The 16,654-nt window shown below is 38.1% G+C and overlaps 1 protein-coding gene across 3 annotated transcripts in view; it reads left to right on the top strand.

Annotated features, from left to right (window-relative positions):
* Nucleotides 1-16,654, top strand: part of vps13d (vacuolar protein sorting 13 homolog D) — a 323,941-nt gene that overhangs the window by 48,514 nt on the left and 258,773 nt on the right. For all 3 annotated transcript variants that reach the window (XM_063033119.1, XM_063033121.1, XM_063033120.1), the window contains exons 9-14: nucleotides 4,724-4,892; nucleotides 6,145-6,246; nucleotides 8,130-8,349; nucleotides 11,671-11,853; nucleotides 13,945-14,075; nucleotides 15,823-15,898. In XM_063033119.1, coding sequence (XP_062889189.1) covers nucleotides 4,724-4,892; nucleotides 6,145-6,246; nucleotides 8,130-8,349; nucleotides 11,671-11,853; nucleotides 13,945-14,075; nucleotides 15,823-15,898 — 881 coding nt within the window. The remainder of the gene's footprint in view (nucleotides 1-4,723; nucleotides 4,893-6,144; nucleotides 6,247-8,129; nucleotides 8,350-11,670; nucleotides 11,854-13,944; nucleotides 14,076-15,822; nucleotides 15,899-16,654) is intronic.

The raw sequence follows: 16,654 nt of genomic DNA, 5'->3' as shown, positions 1-16,654 counted from the left end.
GTATAAATGAGAGAGAAAAGAAGAAATCCTATATAGTTTTAGCTTGTGTTAGCGTTTTAGGGTGCCAAGCTGTATCGGCCCTTGCCCTTCCTTTGGATAACATCGGTGTTGTGGAGAGGGGAGACTTGCAGCATGGGCAACTGACTGTCTTCCATACAACCTTGCCCAGGTCTGCGCCCCGGAGAGTGAAGACTTTCTAGACACAGAGCCATGCTCTCGCAAGACTAATGGATGCCTTTATTTTATTAGGGTTTTACAGGTCGGTTTAGAATCTAATGGTTCTGGGAAAGAGGCTTTTGTTGAGCTTTGACATCAGTTCAGCTTTGTGTGCCTTCACACTTCTGTACCTCCTTCCTGATGGTAGCAATGCAAACAAGACATGACCTTGGTGATGGGGTCTTTAATGATGGATACCACCTTTTGAGGTGGATACTACGGAGGCTAGTGCCCATAGTGAAGATAACTAAATTTACAACTCTCTGCAGCTTCTTTTGATCCTATGTAGTAGCACCACCCCTGCCATACCAGATGGTGATGCAATTAATTAGAATGCTTTCCAAGGTACTTCTGTAGAAATTTGCTAGTGTCTTCGGTGACATGCCAAATCTTCTTAAACTCCAAATGGAATAACAGCTGTCATACCTTCTTTGTAGCTGCGTAGGTATGTTGGGTCCAGGATAGATCCTTGGAGATATTGACACCCAGGAACTTGAAACTGCTCACACTCTCCACTTCTATGTTCCCTTGTCTTACCTTCCTGGAAGTCCACAGTCAGTTCTTTGATCTTGCTGACATTGAGTGCAAGGTTGTTGCTGTGACACCACTCAACTAGCTGATATATCGCCTGTATGCCACAACCTTTCACCATCTGAAATTTTGCCAACAATAGTTGTATCATCAGCAAATCTATATGTGGCATTTGAGATGTGCCTGGCTACACAGTTATGGGCGTAGAGATGTGGGTTTTCAGGCCCTTGTACCTCCTGAGCGACAGCTTTGAGAAGGGGACATCACCTGGATGGTAGGAATGCCTGATGATGGATGCCACATTTCTGAGACTGCCTCTTGTATATGTCCTCAAAGGTAGGGAGAGCTGTGCTGTGAGGGAACTAGCTGAATCCATTACCCTGTGGCCTCTTGCATTCCTGTATACTGGAGTTCATGCAAACTATCATAATGAGTTGCATTGTACATCTGTAGAAGTTTGTTTTAGTTTTCAATGTCATGCTCAATCTCCTTAAGCTTCTAAGAAAGTAGCAATGTGCTGGGGCCAGGATGGGTCTTCTGAAATATTGACAACCAGAAACTTAAAATTGCTCATCCTTTCCTTTGCAGACCTTCAGTGAAGACTAATTCATGTTCACATGACTTTCCCTTCCTAAACTCCACATTCAGCTCGTTGGTTTTGCTGATGTTGAGCACAAGGTTGTTATAACAACACCACTCATGACCTTTGAAACACTGCCTTGAACCCATCTGTGACTCTGCAAAAAGCAGTGATGTTTATAAATCTGTAGACAATGCTGGATCAATGGTTAGCCACATAGTTATATGTTATGAGAAATTACATAAATTGTGTTTGTGATCTCTAAAATTTGGAAGATTAAAGGGTGATTTAATACAGGTTTTCAAGATAAGCTATTTGGAGAAGAAATGGAGGAGAAAAGTTACCTCCATTGTTTGTGAAATATATTTTGAGGGAGCAAAGCCAAAAAAAGATAGTGCTCCATCTTTCAAGGATGGGGTCAGGAAAGTTTTCAGTATGGGAAAAGAAATTCAGAACTTTCTTCGGTGAACAACTGTTGTTAATTTTATATCTGATAGTTCTCTGTTTTAATCAATATTAGTTACATAGGTGTTTGAAATTAGATCAGCTCTGATCATATTGAATATCAGAATGGCAAGAATGATTTGTTTAATGGTCTCCTGAACTTGCATCCTTCTAATGTGACTGAAAGAAAATAATTAGAAAGCTTTTGCATTGACTATTATTGAATTGTGAATGCAGCCCAATCTATCACAAAAGCCAACCGACCCACCATTGACTCGATCTTTATTTCCAACTGTTTCAGGAAATCAGCCCTTAAAGACCCTGTTATCCATATCCTTCCCTCTTTCCCCTGTCTCCATTGAGGAGAAGGTACAGGAGTTTGAGCACACATGCCATCAAGCTAATGATAGATTCTATCTCTGATCCCACTCTTGAATTGATCTCTTGACAATAAAGATCTCTCAATCTACATTTTCATTGCCCTTACACCTGCACTGCACTTTCATTCAGTATAACACTATTCTGTTACTGTTTTCCTTTGGTCCGACTTTGATGTACTTACGTATGTGTGGAATAATCTGTCTGGATGGTATGTACTCTAATGCATTATTATTTTTGCACTATTTTGTAATTTGGAGATTTTTGTCTTTTCACTGTACTGCTGCTACAAAACAACTAATTTCACATTATACGCAAACATAAGGAATTCTGCAGATGCTGGAAATTCAAGCAACACACATCAAAGTTGCTGGTGAACGCAGCAAGCCAGGCAGCATCTCTAGGAAGAGGTACAGTCGATGTTTCACGCCGAGACCCCTCGTCAGGCTCACATTATATGTCAGTGATGATAAATCTGATACTGAAAGATTTTCACGTATCTTGGTACGTGGTAAAAATAAATCAATTACTAATTGATCACTTAGATACCAGGGGAAAAAAGAACTTTCCTTTCTCTGTGAGAGTTTTTTTCTTTTATGACAGAAACCACAATGGGTCTTAATTTTAACTATGCAGTCATCTACCAATAATGAACAAAGATCTAAATTGTAAGTTACCACTGTAATGCCTGCTGACCATTCAACTTGCATTGTGCATCAGCATTAATTACTTGGATGCAAGTAATTGTTCCTTTGGCTTACTGATTGTTCCTTTGGCTTTCAATATGCTCTCTCCCCTTCACCTGGCACATTTGTGCTCATCAGTGTTCATCCATTGTTTGGAGTGAAAGCAGTACAGGGAAAGGTGTTTGCATTTATAATATCTGGGGAATTTTTACAGCCTAAATTTGTTATAGGCTCTGTAAGATTTCAATAGGTGATTGAATCTTTGCTTTTGGGCTTCATAGTTTTGACTGAGTACCTTTTTATGTCACAAAGTCATCTATTCATGTTATCTTAATCCTTTTTCCTTGACATGATATCCCCATTGTTGAGCATTTTTGCTACATTTCTTTGATTACAGTGCAAATGTAGTGCAGTTTTCATTTAAGATTACTTGAGTCATTCAGCCTTCTTCCATTAATTTGACAGGTTATTGCAGCAATCCAACAAAATGCAGTCTTTAATTACTTGTCATATTAGCCATGCTGCTCCAGAAGTTTTGCTGCTTTAGTATCTTATCAGCAAACTCAACTTTGAAAGGATTAGCAACACACATCAAAGATGCTGGTGAACGCAGCAGGCCAGGCAGCATCTCTATGAAGAGGTACAGTCGACGTTTCAGGCTGAGACCCTGACAAAGGGTCTCTCTCAATTCTATCTTTCTCCCTTTATTTCACTTCCTGAAAATTATAGGCATTGAATTAATTATCTTGATTTGCATTTCTTCAGACTGCCTGCTTCAGTAAAAATTCTTAAGTCTGATTGGTTTCAGAGAAAATCGCACTCTGCTCATACATCCTTTTCTGGGTGTAGCATCTAAGTAACTTTAATCACACCAAATTCCAGTGCTGAAACCCACACAAATTCAATGAGAACCTGGTATATGTAATTACTGGCTGCTACTGTTTGTTTGCAAGATCCAAGCTAATAGGCTTCTTTAAGTTCAAAGAAAGAACTTAAAGCATATTTGTGTGCAAGAGCCTTTTCTTATAATTCTCTAAACAAAAAGCACTGGGCTATTTAAGGCAAGATTCAATGCATGGACCATGTTAACTTCTCTGTTGTCAGAGCAGCCCCGCCCTTGCTTGCCTTGGATTTGTACACCAGCAGAAAAAGTTACCTAGGAAATACATTCCAGGTTATTGTCAATTGATTTCTGTAGTGTGTGGATATCTAATGATATCGTGATTCAGTTTTAAGTAAGCTGCTGACACCCAGATTCTAGATCTATATATCAAGGGTCTGGACTGAACCATGGTACTTAATCTGCATCTTGGAGAAGAGATATTGGTAAACTGGAATTGTTTATTTGTGGTTTTCCTTGAGTGTTACAATTTTTAAAAATTGAATCGTATTTTGGCAGCAATTTCAGGCAAGTAGACTGGAGTTATGAATGACTTGAAACATATTTGATCTGCCTAAAGTTATTACACTTCCAGTTTCTATTATAACAGTCATTATAGAAATGTAAGATATAAAGCAAAGAATAAATGACTTGTTATGTGGAAATAAAACTATAGTTGCATCCAAGGCACATTTACTGTTATAGTCCAACTCTATGATCTGAAGATACCTGGTCTTCATAGCCAAAAGGGATAATTTTGATTGTGGGAGAATGTATAAATCCAGCATTAACAGATTATCCATCTATTTGTGTGTCTCTTAAGATAAATTAAAATTAATTCCTTAAGATCAGCCCATTTTTAAGTACAGCTCAAAGTCAAAACCACTCTCTGCATTTAGTGTGTGGAGAGATCATCTTAACAGATAAATCTGTAGAATTTCTCAGTAAATCTTCATGTAAACATTATTGAGACATTATGTTCTGTTTTTTTTTTACCCTTATGAATAGTTCTCGCGAGTGGTGGAATTTTGCTCTGAATGCCCATCTTGCTGAAATTCGTGAGCAGAGGAAGCGATTAAACTGGACCTTTGTATTACAACGAGCAAGGGACGCAGTGTTCTATACAGAGAAGTATCATCAAAAGCTGAAAGGAAATCTGAATTCATTAGAAGAAGAGGTGATTGGTTGGTTGGGAATGACTTGACAATTTGACTTTTCACTTTTGAATCAAATGGAATACCTCTTACTTTATCGGCTGATTGTATGAATTGTGACAAAATTCAATCTACCCAGCTAGATACTAAATTGGCCAGCGAAAGCATGGAACAACATACATGGGAAATGGAAAGCCCACAAGATATAGCAGGAGAGTAAGGCCATTCAGCCCATTAATTTGGTCCATCATTCAGTCATTGATTTTTTTTCAATCCTTTTGTCCCACCTTCTCTCCTTAACCCCGTTAACTGTCAATAACATGTCAATTTCTGCCTTAAGTACATTCAGAATCTTGGCCTTCATGGCACTATGTTGAAATAAACTCCACAGATTCACCACCACCACCACCACCTGGCTGAAGAAATTCTTCATCTCACTTTTATAGGGGCATTCCGCTAATGGAAATGTTCTTTCCATGTTCAATCTATTCTGGCCTTTCAATACCTGGTAAATTGCAATGAGATCTGCCCCCCCCCCACCCCCATGAGGTATGGGCCCAGTGATATCAAATGTTACCGAAATATTAGGATAACCTTGATTCTATGTATAGTTGATATTTATGGATCCATTGATTGTATTGGGATAACGCATGCAGTAAGATGTAGTTGTTTCATGTGTTGATGTCCAGGATGGAGTTTGCTTGGTATATAACTAAAGGGTGCTGGTCACGTGGTATTAAGGTGGATACGTCCCCAGGGCCTGGTGGGATTTGCTTTGCTTTGCTTTTTACCTGGTTTATCTCAACATTGTGGGCCAAAGAGTCTGTTCATGTGCTGTACTATTCCATGTTCTAATATATTCATAAGAATATATGAAATAGAAACACAAACTGACCATTTGGTCTCTTGTCCTTGCTTTCCTATTTATTTAATAAGATCATGGCTAATTAATAACGCCAAAAGAAACATTTAGATGACCTAATGATTATTTGAACTCATAGATAGTTTAGTTCAAATACAATAGAGAAAATCAATTTATTGTGAATTATTTCTGTCAGAATCTGCAAGTGTCCCAGCTAAACTTGCTGACCCAGTAACTCTGATGAGAGATCATCAGAGGTGTGTGTGTGGGTGAGTTTAATAAGTTGAATTGTTATTTTAAGTTGAAAAAAACTTTTTTCATATTTATAATAATAGAAGCTGATAAGCCTTGGTGAAATTATATTTTATGATATCTCTCATCTTCCTGATGCAACTGATAATGTTTCTTTATAGGAGGAACTGGAGCGAATTGAGGATGAACAGAGTTTTGAAGAGCTGAAAATCCTGCGAGAAATTGTGTTTGAGCAGTTCAGGAAGCAAGATATACTAGCAGAGGTCAGGATTTACGATTAAATATTTGCTTTTGCATGCAGTTAGGAATTTGTTAAATCAACAAACAAGATGTTTCAGATGAAGTAACTCAAAAGTGGTTCCGACATGATTAATCTTTGATAAGTCAGAATTCTGTCATTAAATGATGGACCTGGTGATCTAATACCTGAGCCAAGCAGATTCTTAACATACAGCTTCACTGTTAATTGGCTAATCCGCTTCCCTGGCTAATGTTTCCTCGAGGCAAAGACCTGTCAATGAGAATCTTCCCATTTGATTTGATGAAACCCTGCAAGCCGTTGCGTCAGTGTGCCGAACAATAGAGAATGTATAATGTTAGTAAGCGGCACAATTATAAGTAGTCATGAGCTAATAGTTGTGCACATCTGAGCTTATTCTGTTTATGGCTATGTCCTTTGGTCATGGATAAGTTGATTTATTATTTTCACTTATTATTATACAATATATACAACTATATTCAATGTACAATAATAGTCCAATAAGGCATCTGCCTGTGCAGCGATGTCTGTCCACCTACCAAGGACCCAATTTCATGTCATTGCCATCAATTCACCAAGGCCCTGGTTTCAGCACTCCTCTAAAATTAGCTGGGTATCATTGGAAAATTTATTATTCTATTATGTGAGATATTTTAAAAAAGAATGAATTAAAAATGCATTAGCTGTCCAATTATCCAGAAAATCTAGTCCAGTGTCACTAAAGTCCTGAGTGTGTCAGATCGATGATGTTTTGCAGATTATTAAACATAGTTGGCGAAGATAATGGTGAAATAGAATGACAATGCCACAGCTAGTCAGATTGGACATAATAGGGTAATTTCTCTGTCGTTAAGGCTTTATGGCTACGTACTTCATTTTGCTGTCTGAATTGCTGGGGGAAAGGCAGATGGATCAAGAGAGAGCAAAAGAAGTGCAAAACCTTCCATGGCACAATGGGCTCACCTGGAAACCAGGCAATACCTCCCCGCAAAGAGTGCAAATATGATGACAGTCAGTGATGTCATGCAAGCTGATTTAGCCAGAAATATCAAAGACTGTATGTTTCTTGCATTTAGAAACAATTAAAAGCCACTAAATTTTTATTTAAAAACTTTTCTGAAAGTAAATAAGTGTCAAGCAAAAATGTAAAATCTGAAAATATATATCCAAAAATATTGAAGAAAATCCAAGCACTAAAAACTTTGCTAATTGTTAACCAAAGTTGCTGGCAACTGCTCCCTACAATTGAAATGAATGGGAAAGCACTTCCACGGTAATTCCATTTTGGCACAGGTTGTTTTGCAGATTCATTATTCTAGATATTGAAGAGTTGCTGCAATGTAATGCTCCCTTGCTTATCTCCATGAAGTCTCCAGCATCAGGGAGCAGTACGAAAACTGTGATGAATTGCTGACTGTGAATTTGGAATATAATTTTTTTTTGCACACAAGTGAAAATCTGGAATTCGTTGACAATTGCACATAGGATTATTGGAAGATTCACAGCTATTTCACTGTGGAAGCTATGTATTTTATAGTATCTGTGCTGCATCATTACGTTTCAGAATTTGAAAATGACAGATTTGAAATTGGGAGTATAATTTTTGTAGAGCTGAAGTGCCCCAAATAATACAGTGAAGCGTGCTGGAGCTTTCTTAGTGTGCTGAGTAGAACACTGCTTGTGACGGTGGCATTGGAAAAGATAGTAAAAGTTATTTCAAACCAATTATTTAACTGCTCGACATTCTAGGGTTGCCTTGAGCTTACACAAAATGTGTAAGGAAACGAATCTTAAAGTTGTATGATGTATACATACTTTGATAATGTACTTTGAACTTTGAAAATTTGTGGATGTTGAAACTTACTTTTATTTTGATTATCCTGACAGAAAGTTCGGGAGCCTCTATCAGAACCTCTGGCTTCTTCCTCACATTCCAAGTCAGTGCAGGAAAATCGTAGTGGCATGATCCAGTATCTACAGTCTTGGTTCCCTGGGTGGGGTGGCTGGTATGGCTACTCTCAAAATTCTCAGCAAATGGGGCAGGGTGTAACTGTAGAAGGTCTCACACCTGAAGAGCAGCAGCAGTGGAATCCAGAAGAGTCCATAGGTATGATGAGATCTGCATTCATGCTATTTCTTTAAATGCAGACAGTGCAACATATTTTTATTTGGAATGTATATTTTTGATAGTTGTGAAATGTCATGGAAGAGCTTCTTGATAGTTGCTCTATAGCCTGACATAGTCATTTTAAAACATTGAAATGATTCTTTCTCTACTGTAAACTGATGAGATTAAGTAGTCATTTGCAGTGAATGTTACATATATTGTATATTACAAGCCCAGAATTCCCTCGATTCCTGAAGATGAATGTCTTTTCTCCAAGTAGATAGTAAAGAAGTTAAGAGTTTAATGCTTAAAATTTGATGGGCAAGATGGTGCTGGTGAGACATGGCACCATTTTGCAGGCAGCAAGCAAAACTACTAACAATTCTATTAATTATACATTTTTCTGGACTATAATCACTGCAACCTGCAGCCTGTAATTTCCCTTTGGGAGTTGTGATTTTGAGCTGTCTGTATGACCTGATGCTTTTGCGCTATCCTGAAGGATTCAGTGAACTGGTCTCTTGAGAATGCAGGTATGGCTATGGCGGCTATTGTTGAAGTGCACTTGGGGCCGATAGAAACTTGGGGCTAGATTCAAGCAGTGAGCCTGAGCCCAGGAGAGGAAAACAAACCGATGTTGAGCCGATTTAAGTACAGAGCCAGATTAGATAAAAGCATCAAGGGCGGAGGACGAACTGGTATTCAGCTTGCATCTCTGAGAGTCTTTAGATGCCTTAGCACTGAACTGACTCCATGGCTGTGGACTGTAGCCATTGGCTCCTGTACCATCTGCAGCACTGAAGTGGTTGTACGGCTGTGGCGTACAGCTGTCAGGCTCCTGGACCAGTTGCAGTGCTGAACTGGTTCTGTGGTTGTGGACTCACTCCTGGGGATTCTGCAATTCATGTTCTGTGTGTTATTTATTGTTTGCATGATTTGTTTTTTATTTGCACATTAGGTGTTTGACAGGGTTTTTTTTAGTGCGTTCTATTGTGTTTCTTTGTTTTGCAGCTACCTGTGAGAAAGCAAATCTCAAGATTTTGTATGCTATACACATTTTGATAATAAATCTACTTTGTGCACTTGCACCTATTTGTAAGTGCAAGTTGGAAAATTGGATCAGATTTTTCCTGTCACAAATGATTCTAATATTGGTTCCATGGTTGTATTTCTTAACAGTCTACCACTTTCCTGTGCTCGTGTCAACATATGGTTTGTTATTGATTTGAAAAATATCAATTTGGAACAAGATTTACAATATGTACTTAACTGATAATAAAACAATGTTGAAATATTGAACTGCGTGTAATATGAAGTTGTCTCCAATTATTACTTTTATGCTGTTTTTAAAAAAATGACATGAGTACCTCAGCGTTAGCAATCCTTGGTAGTGATTGAGCACTGCTGGCAGTAATTCTAATAAAATCTTTTGTGACCTTATAACTACCTCCCTCTTTATCTTTGGATCCAAGGACTTGTAGTCACAGGATACTACTGTGGCAACTGAATTGTTGTGGGGGAATCTTCCATAAAGGCCCTTCATTATTCCTCTTCCCCCCTCACCCTTTCCAGAGAATTCTCAGTCTCCCTCATGCTTTAATGATGCCACAATTCTCTCTTAAAAGCACTCCCATGAGCAAACTTCTGATTTGGTATTAGGGCCTGTACTCAACCATCAGGCGGTTGACCCAGAGGGGATGACTTCACTCACTCCATCACTGAATTGTTCCCACAATCTAACGACTCACTTTCAAGGATTCTTCATTTCATGTTATCAATATTTATTGTTCGTATTTTTTCTTTTTTGATTTGTACAGTTTTTTTGTGTGGTCTTTCATTGATTCGATTGTGTTTCTCCCACTTACCGTGATTGCCCACAAGAAAATGAATCTCAGGATTACGTGTGGTGACTATATGTGTACTTTGATAATAAATTTACTTTGAACAACATTTATTTAGTACCAATATACCTGAAATCCAATGACTGCTTGAGAATCACCATGTGATTTTTTTATGCAACTCTCCTTCATTTTTTTTATTTACAAAGGTTATACTTGACATGTTACTCTATTCCCTATCATCCAGTGGAATTATGAAGTCAGAAATCCTCAGCAGCTGAGAGAATGAAGATTACCAAATTGATGTTAAAGGCAGCTAATGATTTTTGCCAGATATTACACATCTTTCATGAGGGTTTGTTCAGCTTTCTCTCTTTCATTGATTGAGAGCACAGCTTCATGTAGCAATCCCCTTAAAATAAAGGCATTTTAGCTGTTACAGAGAGACTTTCCTTTTCAATTTAGCCTTTACCATTTGTTATACTTTCCACAGAGGATAAAACTTTATTTATTAAGCAGAAGTTGATTTGCTTATGGAAAGAGCCACATTGAGGGACAGTCATTACCCTGTATGTGTACAATTTCCAGAATGGGTACCAGGGCCATCTTGCCACCATTCTGACCTTGGTCGAGATTAGCAGATCAGCTGAGTTCAGAGTGAAGCTTGAATGAGTGTTTTTTTTCCCTGTCTATGTAATCTCACCATTTATTTTTACTAGTTTTACCAGGAGTTCTTTCATCTACCCTAGGTTAGAGATTGGAATAATCTGTTCTTCCTTCGTTATTTTATTTTTGGGCTGTACTAATGCATTGATTTTAGGTACTTGTCTTGGGGAGTTAAATGACTCAATTTTGAAGTTATTTGTATACTTTCTGCCATTTCATAAACTGGGTGATATATACAAAGTTAGCAGATCATCAAATAATTTCCAGCACATTTTCAGTATATGCCACTTACATTGCATTAGAGATAACATAGCCTGTTACTGCTTTGCTGAAGTATGTTTAAAAGGTATTCTATTGTGAGCTTTGAAGAGTTCAAATGTGTTTCTCTTATATCAAAATATTTAAAATTAATCTCAATGGTTGTGAAAAGCGGCACATTCTCTCAAGTTCAAAGAGTAAATCTTGAAAAGTCGCTTGTATATCAGCTAACTTCTCACTGTTGCCACTTGCTGTTTTGCCTCCCTTTTGTACAGGTATTATTAATATGTTGGTTGTGTCATTAGTTTATTTTCAGTTTACTATACCTTAATATGATGTTTTTTACATCAGTGTTTTTTGATAGTGCTTTTTACATGAGTGATAGAGGACAGTTAACATTTGTAATGAGGTATTTAGTTGTAAAGGATAAACCTTGTTAATATAGTTATTCATCTGGCTGTTGAGATATTGTAAGCATCTAGTGTACTCTGAAAACCGTCTTTGCGCTGCATTTAGTTTCTCGTAAATTCATCGGGCAACTTTTTCTTAATTTTTTCAGATGGCGATGAGCTCTTTAATACAATGACAGATACATCAGGCATGAATACGTTCACAAGGAGAGACCATGTTTTTATTAAACTGAACTTCCTGCTACAAAGTGGAACCATCAGCTTGCTCCGACATGAAAGGGAGATTAGTCTTAGTGCGAAAGAAACTGCTTTTGTGGAACTAGAGGTTTCAGGTAACTTTAACCATATTCATTTAACTTCAGTGAGTAAGACTGATGGATGTGCATTAATGTTATGGAACACAGCAAATAATACAAGGTGAAATAGAAGTGCGAATGTGATGCTGTACATAGTTTAAGACCCATAGATAAAGTGAGAAATGATTGATAATGTTATTAAATTTTGTACATTTGATAAATTTCTTCAAAGTGAACAAGATAATAACTAATATTAGAAACATAGAAACATAGAAAATAGGTGCAGGAGTAGGCCATTCGGCCCTTCGAGCCTGCACCACCATTTATTATGATCATGGCTGATCATCCAACTCAGAACCCCGCCCCAGCCTTCCCTCCATACCCCCTGACCCCTGTAGCCACAAGGGCCATATCTAACTCCCTCTTAAACATAGCCAATGAACTGGCCTCAACAGTTTCCTGTGGCAGAGAATTCCACAGATTCACCACTCTCTGTGTGAAGAAGTTTTTCCTAATCTCGGTCCTAAAAGGCTTCCCTTCTATCCTCAAACTGTGACCCCTCGTTCTGGACTTCCCCAACATCGGGAACAATCTTCCTGCATCTAGCCTGTCCAATCCCTTTAGGATCTTATACGTTTCAATCAGATCCCCCCCTCAATCTTCTAAATTCCAACGAGTACAAGCCCAGTTCATCCAGTCTTTCTTCATATGAAAGTCCTGCCATCCCAGGAATCAATCTGGTGAACCTTCTTTGTACTCCCTCTATGGCAAAGATGTCTTTCCTCAGATTAGGGGACCAAAACTGCACACAATACTCCAGGTGTGGTCTTACCAAGGCCTTGTACAACAGCAGTAGTACCTCCCTGCTCCTGTACTGGAATCCTCTCGCTATAAATGCCAGCATACCATTTGCCTTTTTCACCGCCTGCTGTACCTGCATGCCCACTTTCAATGACTGGTGTATAATGACACCCAGGTCTCGTTGCACCTCCCCTTTTCCTAATCGGCCACCATTCAGATAAGAATGTGATAAGAATGAAGACTATTCTTATTATTAGTCTGTGATTAATGATCTGATGAGTTGTGACTAGATATGCTAAATGCCACTTAACTAGAGACATAAGAAGCTAAAAGGAAGTCTCTTGGTGTTGGCTGTCTCCATTGTGACAAACCTATGACTTGGTTATTTAAACTGCAACTTTCTTCATTTCTCATTAGTGTTAGCACTTCACTTTCCATCTAAAGACAATTTTTAGCCTTCAACAATTTTCAGTTGTAATAGAAAAATAAAGCAAATACGATTAACTCTAAAGAAAGCAGAGAAAGAAAAGAAATAGATCATATATGGGGTGCTGCAGGAACTGTTCGTGGTTCTGAAAGTGAATAAAAAGAATGGTGCAAAACCGTAGTGCACAACTTGTGTTGAGGATGAGATTATCAAATAAATAAACCTCCTGCTTCCTGTGAAGTCCCCACACCATGATTCCAAATTTACTGTGATGTTGAACCCTTATGGAGTTGTGCAGCAAAGTATCAATTGTCTGCTGTTTCCCTGCATTTATGTTGGGAAACGTGGGCAGATTTAATCCTGGTAAGTCTCAGGTCATTCACATTTTAATAAGTTAAGAATTGTACTCTTTAAACAATTTGTAGAGTTTTCAGTCTTTGAATCTGTTACTATACTTCAAAATTCTTGTTTTCATATGTTTGATATTTATAACTTATGATTATCCTTAAATGTTTGTGGATGCTGGTGACAGCGAAGACATACAAAGTCTTTGGATGATTTTGAGAGCTGGTTCAGCCTGAGACATGGCTTCACAGGTGTTCAAAGTTCTTTAGGGCCTTGCAGGAGTCGGTTTTGGTGCCTGACAAGTGAATTTAGAGTTGACCTTTGCCTGCGAGAAGGTTATTTCTAGTAAGTGATAGCAATATTAGGACCTTGCTCTTCTAGCAGGTATTGAAGTTACAGACAGTATGGAAGTGGTGATATTGGGCACCTTGCTGATTACTGAGACAAGCCAGGCAGTACTCTGGGCCTTATTCTGTATACTACTACTGTAAAATATTTTTATCATATGGAGAAGGCATATAAACAATTGCCTCATTTTTCTGTATTTTCTTCAGGAGTAAAAATTGGTGTGGAGTCCTCACCTCGCACAGAATCTTCCTTGTTCTCTATCCAACTGGGAGGCTTGTTCCTGCGAGACTTGGCAACACAGGGTTCCTTATTCCCTGTCCTAGTTTCACCCAAACCAGTAGGTGTCACTGCATTATAGCTCATCTTGGGGGGGAAAGTGTTTTTATATAGGTCAAATCATAACGATGTAATTGGTTCTTTTTTTAGTTCAGATTTATCATGTGATAACATTTTAATGCTTGTTGAGGTGTGTGTACAAGAAAGAGGAATTGTAAAACTTTGTTCAGCCCATTACTTAGTAAATCTATTTGCTACCAGCCTCCAAGGGGAGCCATCGGCCAGCAGAATTTGTAGTGTGTGGTATACAGTTTCTAAAATACTGACTAATTTAGTTTGATTGAGTAGTGTGGAGTTTTTCCTCCCTCCTGTTAGTGATATAACCTTGGGATATCATGAAGAACATTTTTAAAAACTACCATAATTCTGCTTGCACTCAAGCCACCTCAAACCTAATTTTGTAATGGTGTCTGAGACAAGAAATGTATCTCCTTGGATTTCTGGTGTTCAATCATCATCTGGTGAAAAACTGTAAGTTTAGTATTAAAGTCACTATATACATGCGAGTCTTTGTTGTTTACATCAAAGTTCAAAGTAAATTTATTATCAAAGTACGTATATGTCTTGATATACTATGTATATGATTCATTTTCTTGCAGGTATATACAGGAAATATGTACAGTAGAATTTTATGAAAACTCTACATAAACAAAGGCTGACAAACTGCAAAAAAAAATGCTGAGAACACAAGTTGTAAAGTACTTCTGTCTGTAGTCGATAATCATCTCTTTGGTTTTGCTAACATTGCGGGAGAGGTTGTTGTTGAGGCACCACTTATATCAAATTTTCAATCCCCCTCCTATATGCTGTATTGTCACCACCTTTGATTTGGCCAACAATAGTGGTGTTGTCGTCACACTTAAATACGTTAGTGGAGCTGTACTTAGCCACACACTCATAAGTATAAAGTGAATAGAGCAGGGGTTCACGTGTGCTAATGGTGAGTGTTGAGATGTTGTTACTAATCCATACTAACTGGGAAATGTCCATGAGGAAATCAAGGATCCATTTGCACAGGGAGCTACCAAGGCCTATGTCTTGAGTTAGTAATGAGTTTCAAGGGAATGATAGGGTTGAAGGCAGAGCTGTAGTCAATATGCAAGTAGGAGGAGGACAGCTAGATTGTCAGAATTCTTAAAATGTGGTCAAGGGATGGAATGGTTGGCATTCTTGATGGGGGTGTAGCTTTGGTAGAGTGTGTTGGGTCCTCTGGTGCTGTAGGTGATGTGCTGGTGGTAGGTGGGTTGAGGTTTCTTCAAGTTAGCCTGATTGAAGTCCTTTGAGAGGATGTGAAAGGCATCAGGGAAGACCTGCGTATAGGAAAATGATCTTCTGATTGACCCACATTAAATTTTAAAATGTTTAAGATATCCCATAAACTTTGGTGTCATTACATGTATGTACAAAGGAATTAGACATTTCCTACTTGTATCACAATTGCTTGCATTGGGTATGACCATGATGCCTTAAGTTCCAGGGACTGCAATTGAGTCAGACAATATAATATGAAGATCTGTTTTGGGTCAACTTTTCCAACATAATTTAAAATTTGCCTTTTATTTGGTTCTTTATTTATAGATAATTTGAGGGATTTCTAACTATCTGCTTGGGCATTTTTTTTAAGAGAGAAAAGTGATGCTTGCCTGTGTGGCATAATTAACTTGATTTAGACTTTTTCTGTGGTTACTATTGGATAATTATAGTTGAGAGAGCAACATTGACATTGTGCCTCCTATGTACATTAACAGGAAAAAGACGCTGCGAGCTTATCACAGACATTAGGTATGCACTCCACCTTGTCTGAAAAAGCCAATCTTCATCCAGGTAAGGCAGTATACTTCAGTGTTCCTTTTAATACTGAAAATCACAGATAAAAGCAATTTAATAGTCAAGGACCAAGCACTAGGAACAGCCATTTGCGTCTTGTACAATGAGGGTTCTACGTAATATTATTTGCATCATGATTTCCAGGAGTGTGTCATTAAAGGAGAAAATCAGAAAAAAATTGTTATATAATTTTGATTGAAATGTAAGTTAATTTAAAACCAAAATTCATAAGTATTTAATGAATTATTTTTATTTATGGATGGTGTATTGGGAATCCTCATTGATCTATAAGCAAGGAAATATTTGAATATTGAGAATAGTGAGGTTATTGCAGTTATTGGGATGTAGGGGATCACTTGTACTTCCAATGTGTATGTGTTTAATATATTTGGTGACCTAAACAGCTCTTCAGATGAGGTAGCGGATCACCTGCACCCTCTTCAACTTCTGCAGAATGCATCTACTGCTCATGAGGCAGCCTTGTGTATATTGGGGATACTAAGCATAGGCTAGGCAACCATTTTGCAGAGCACCTTTGTTCTGTCCACAATAGCTTTCTTGAGCTTCTAGTAACATGTCAGTTTTCCTTTCCTTCCTACACCAATCAATTGGTCATTGGCTTTCTCCATTGTTATGGAGAAGCCAAACGGTAGGCTACAATCATTGTGATAGGTCGTTTGTTGGCGAGGCAGTGTAAGGTTGAAAAAGAGCTTGGAACCTTTCGGGACTTTTTGGTGGGCTGCAATCGTCGAG

This window comes from Mobula hypostoma, chromosome 25 (assembly GCF_963921235.1).
Source record: "Mobula hypostoma chromosome 25, sMobHyp1.1, whole genome shotgun sequence".
Lineage (NCBI taxonomy): Eukaryota > Metazoa > Chordata > Chondrichthyes > Myliobatiformes > Myliobatidae > Mobula > Mobula hypostoma.
This window is presented reverse-complemented; position numbering and strand designations above follow the sequence as displayed.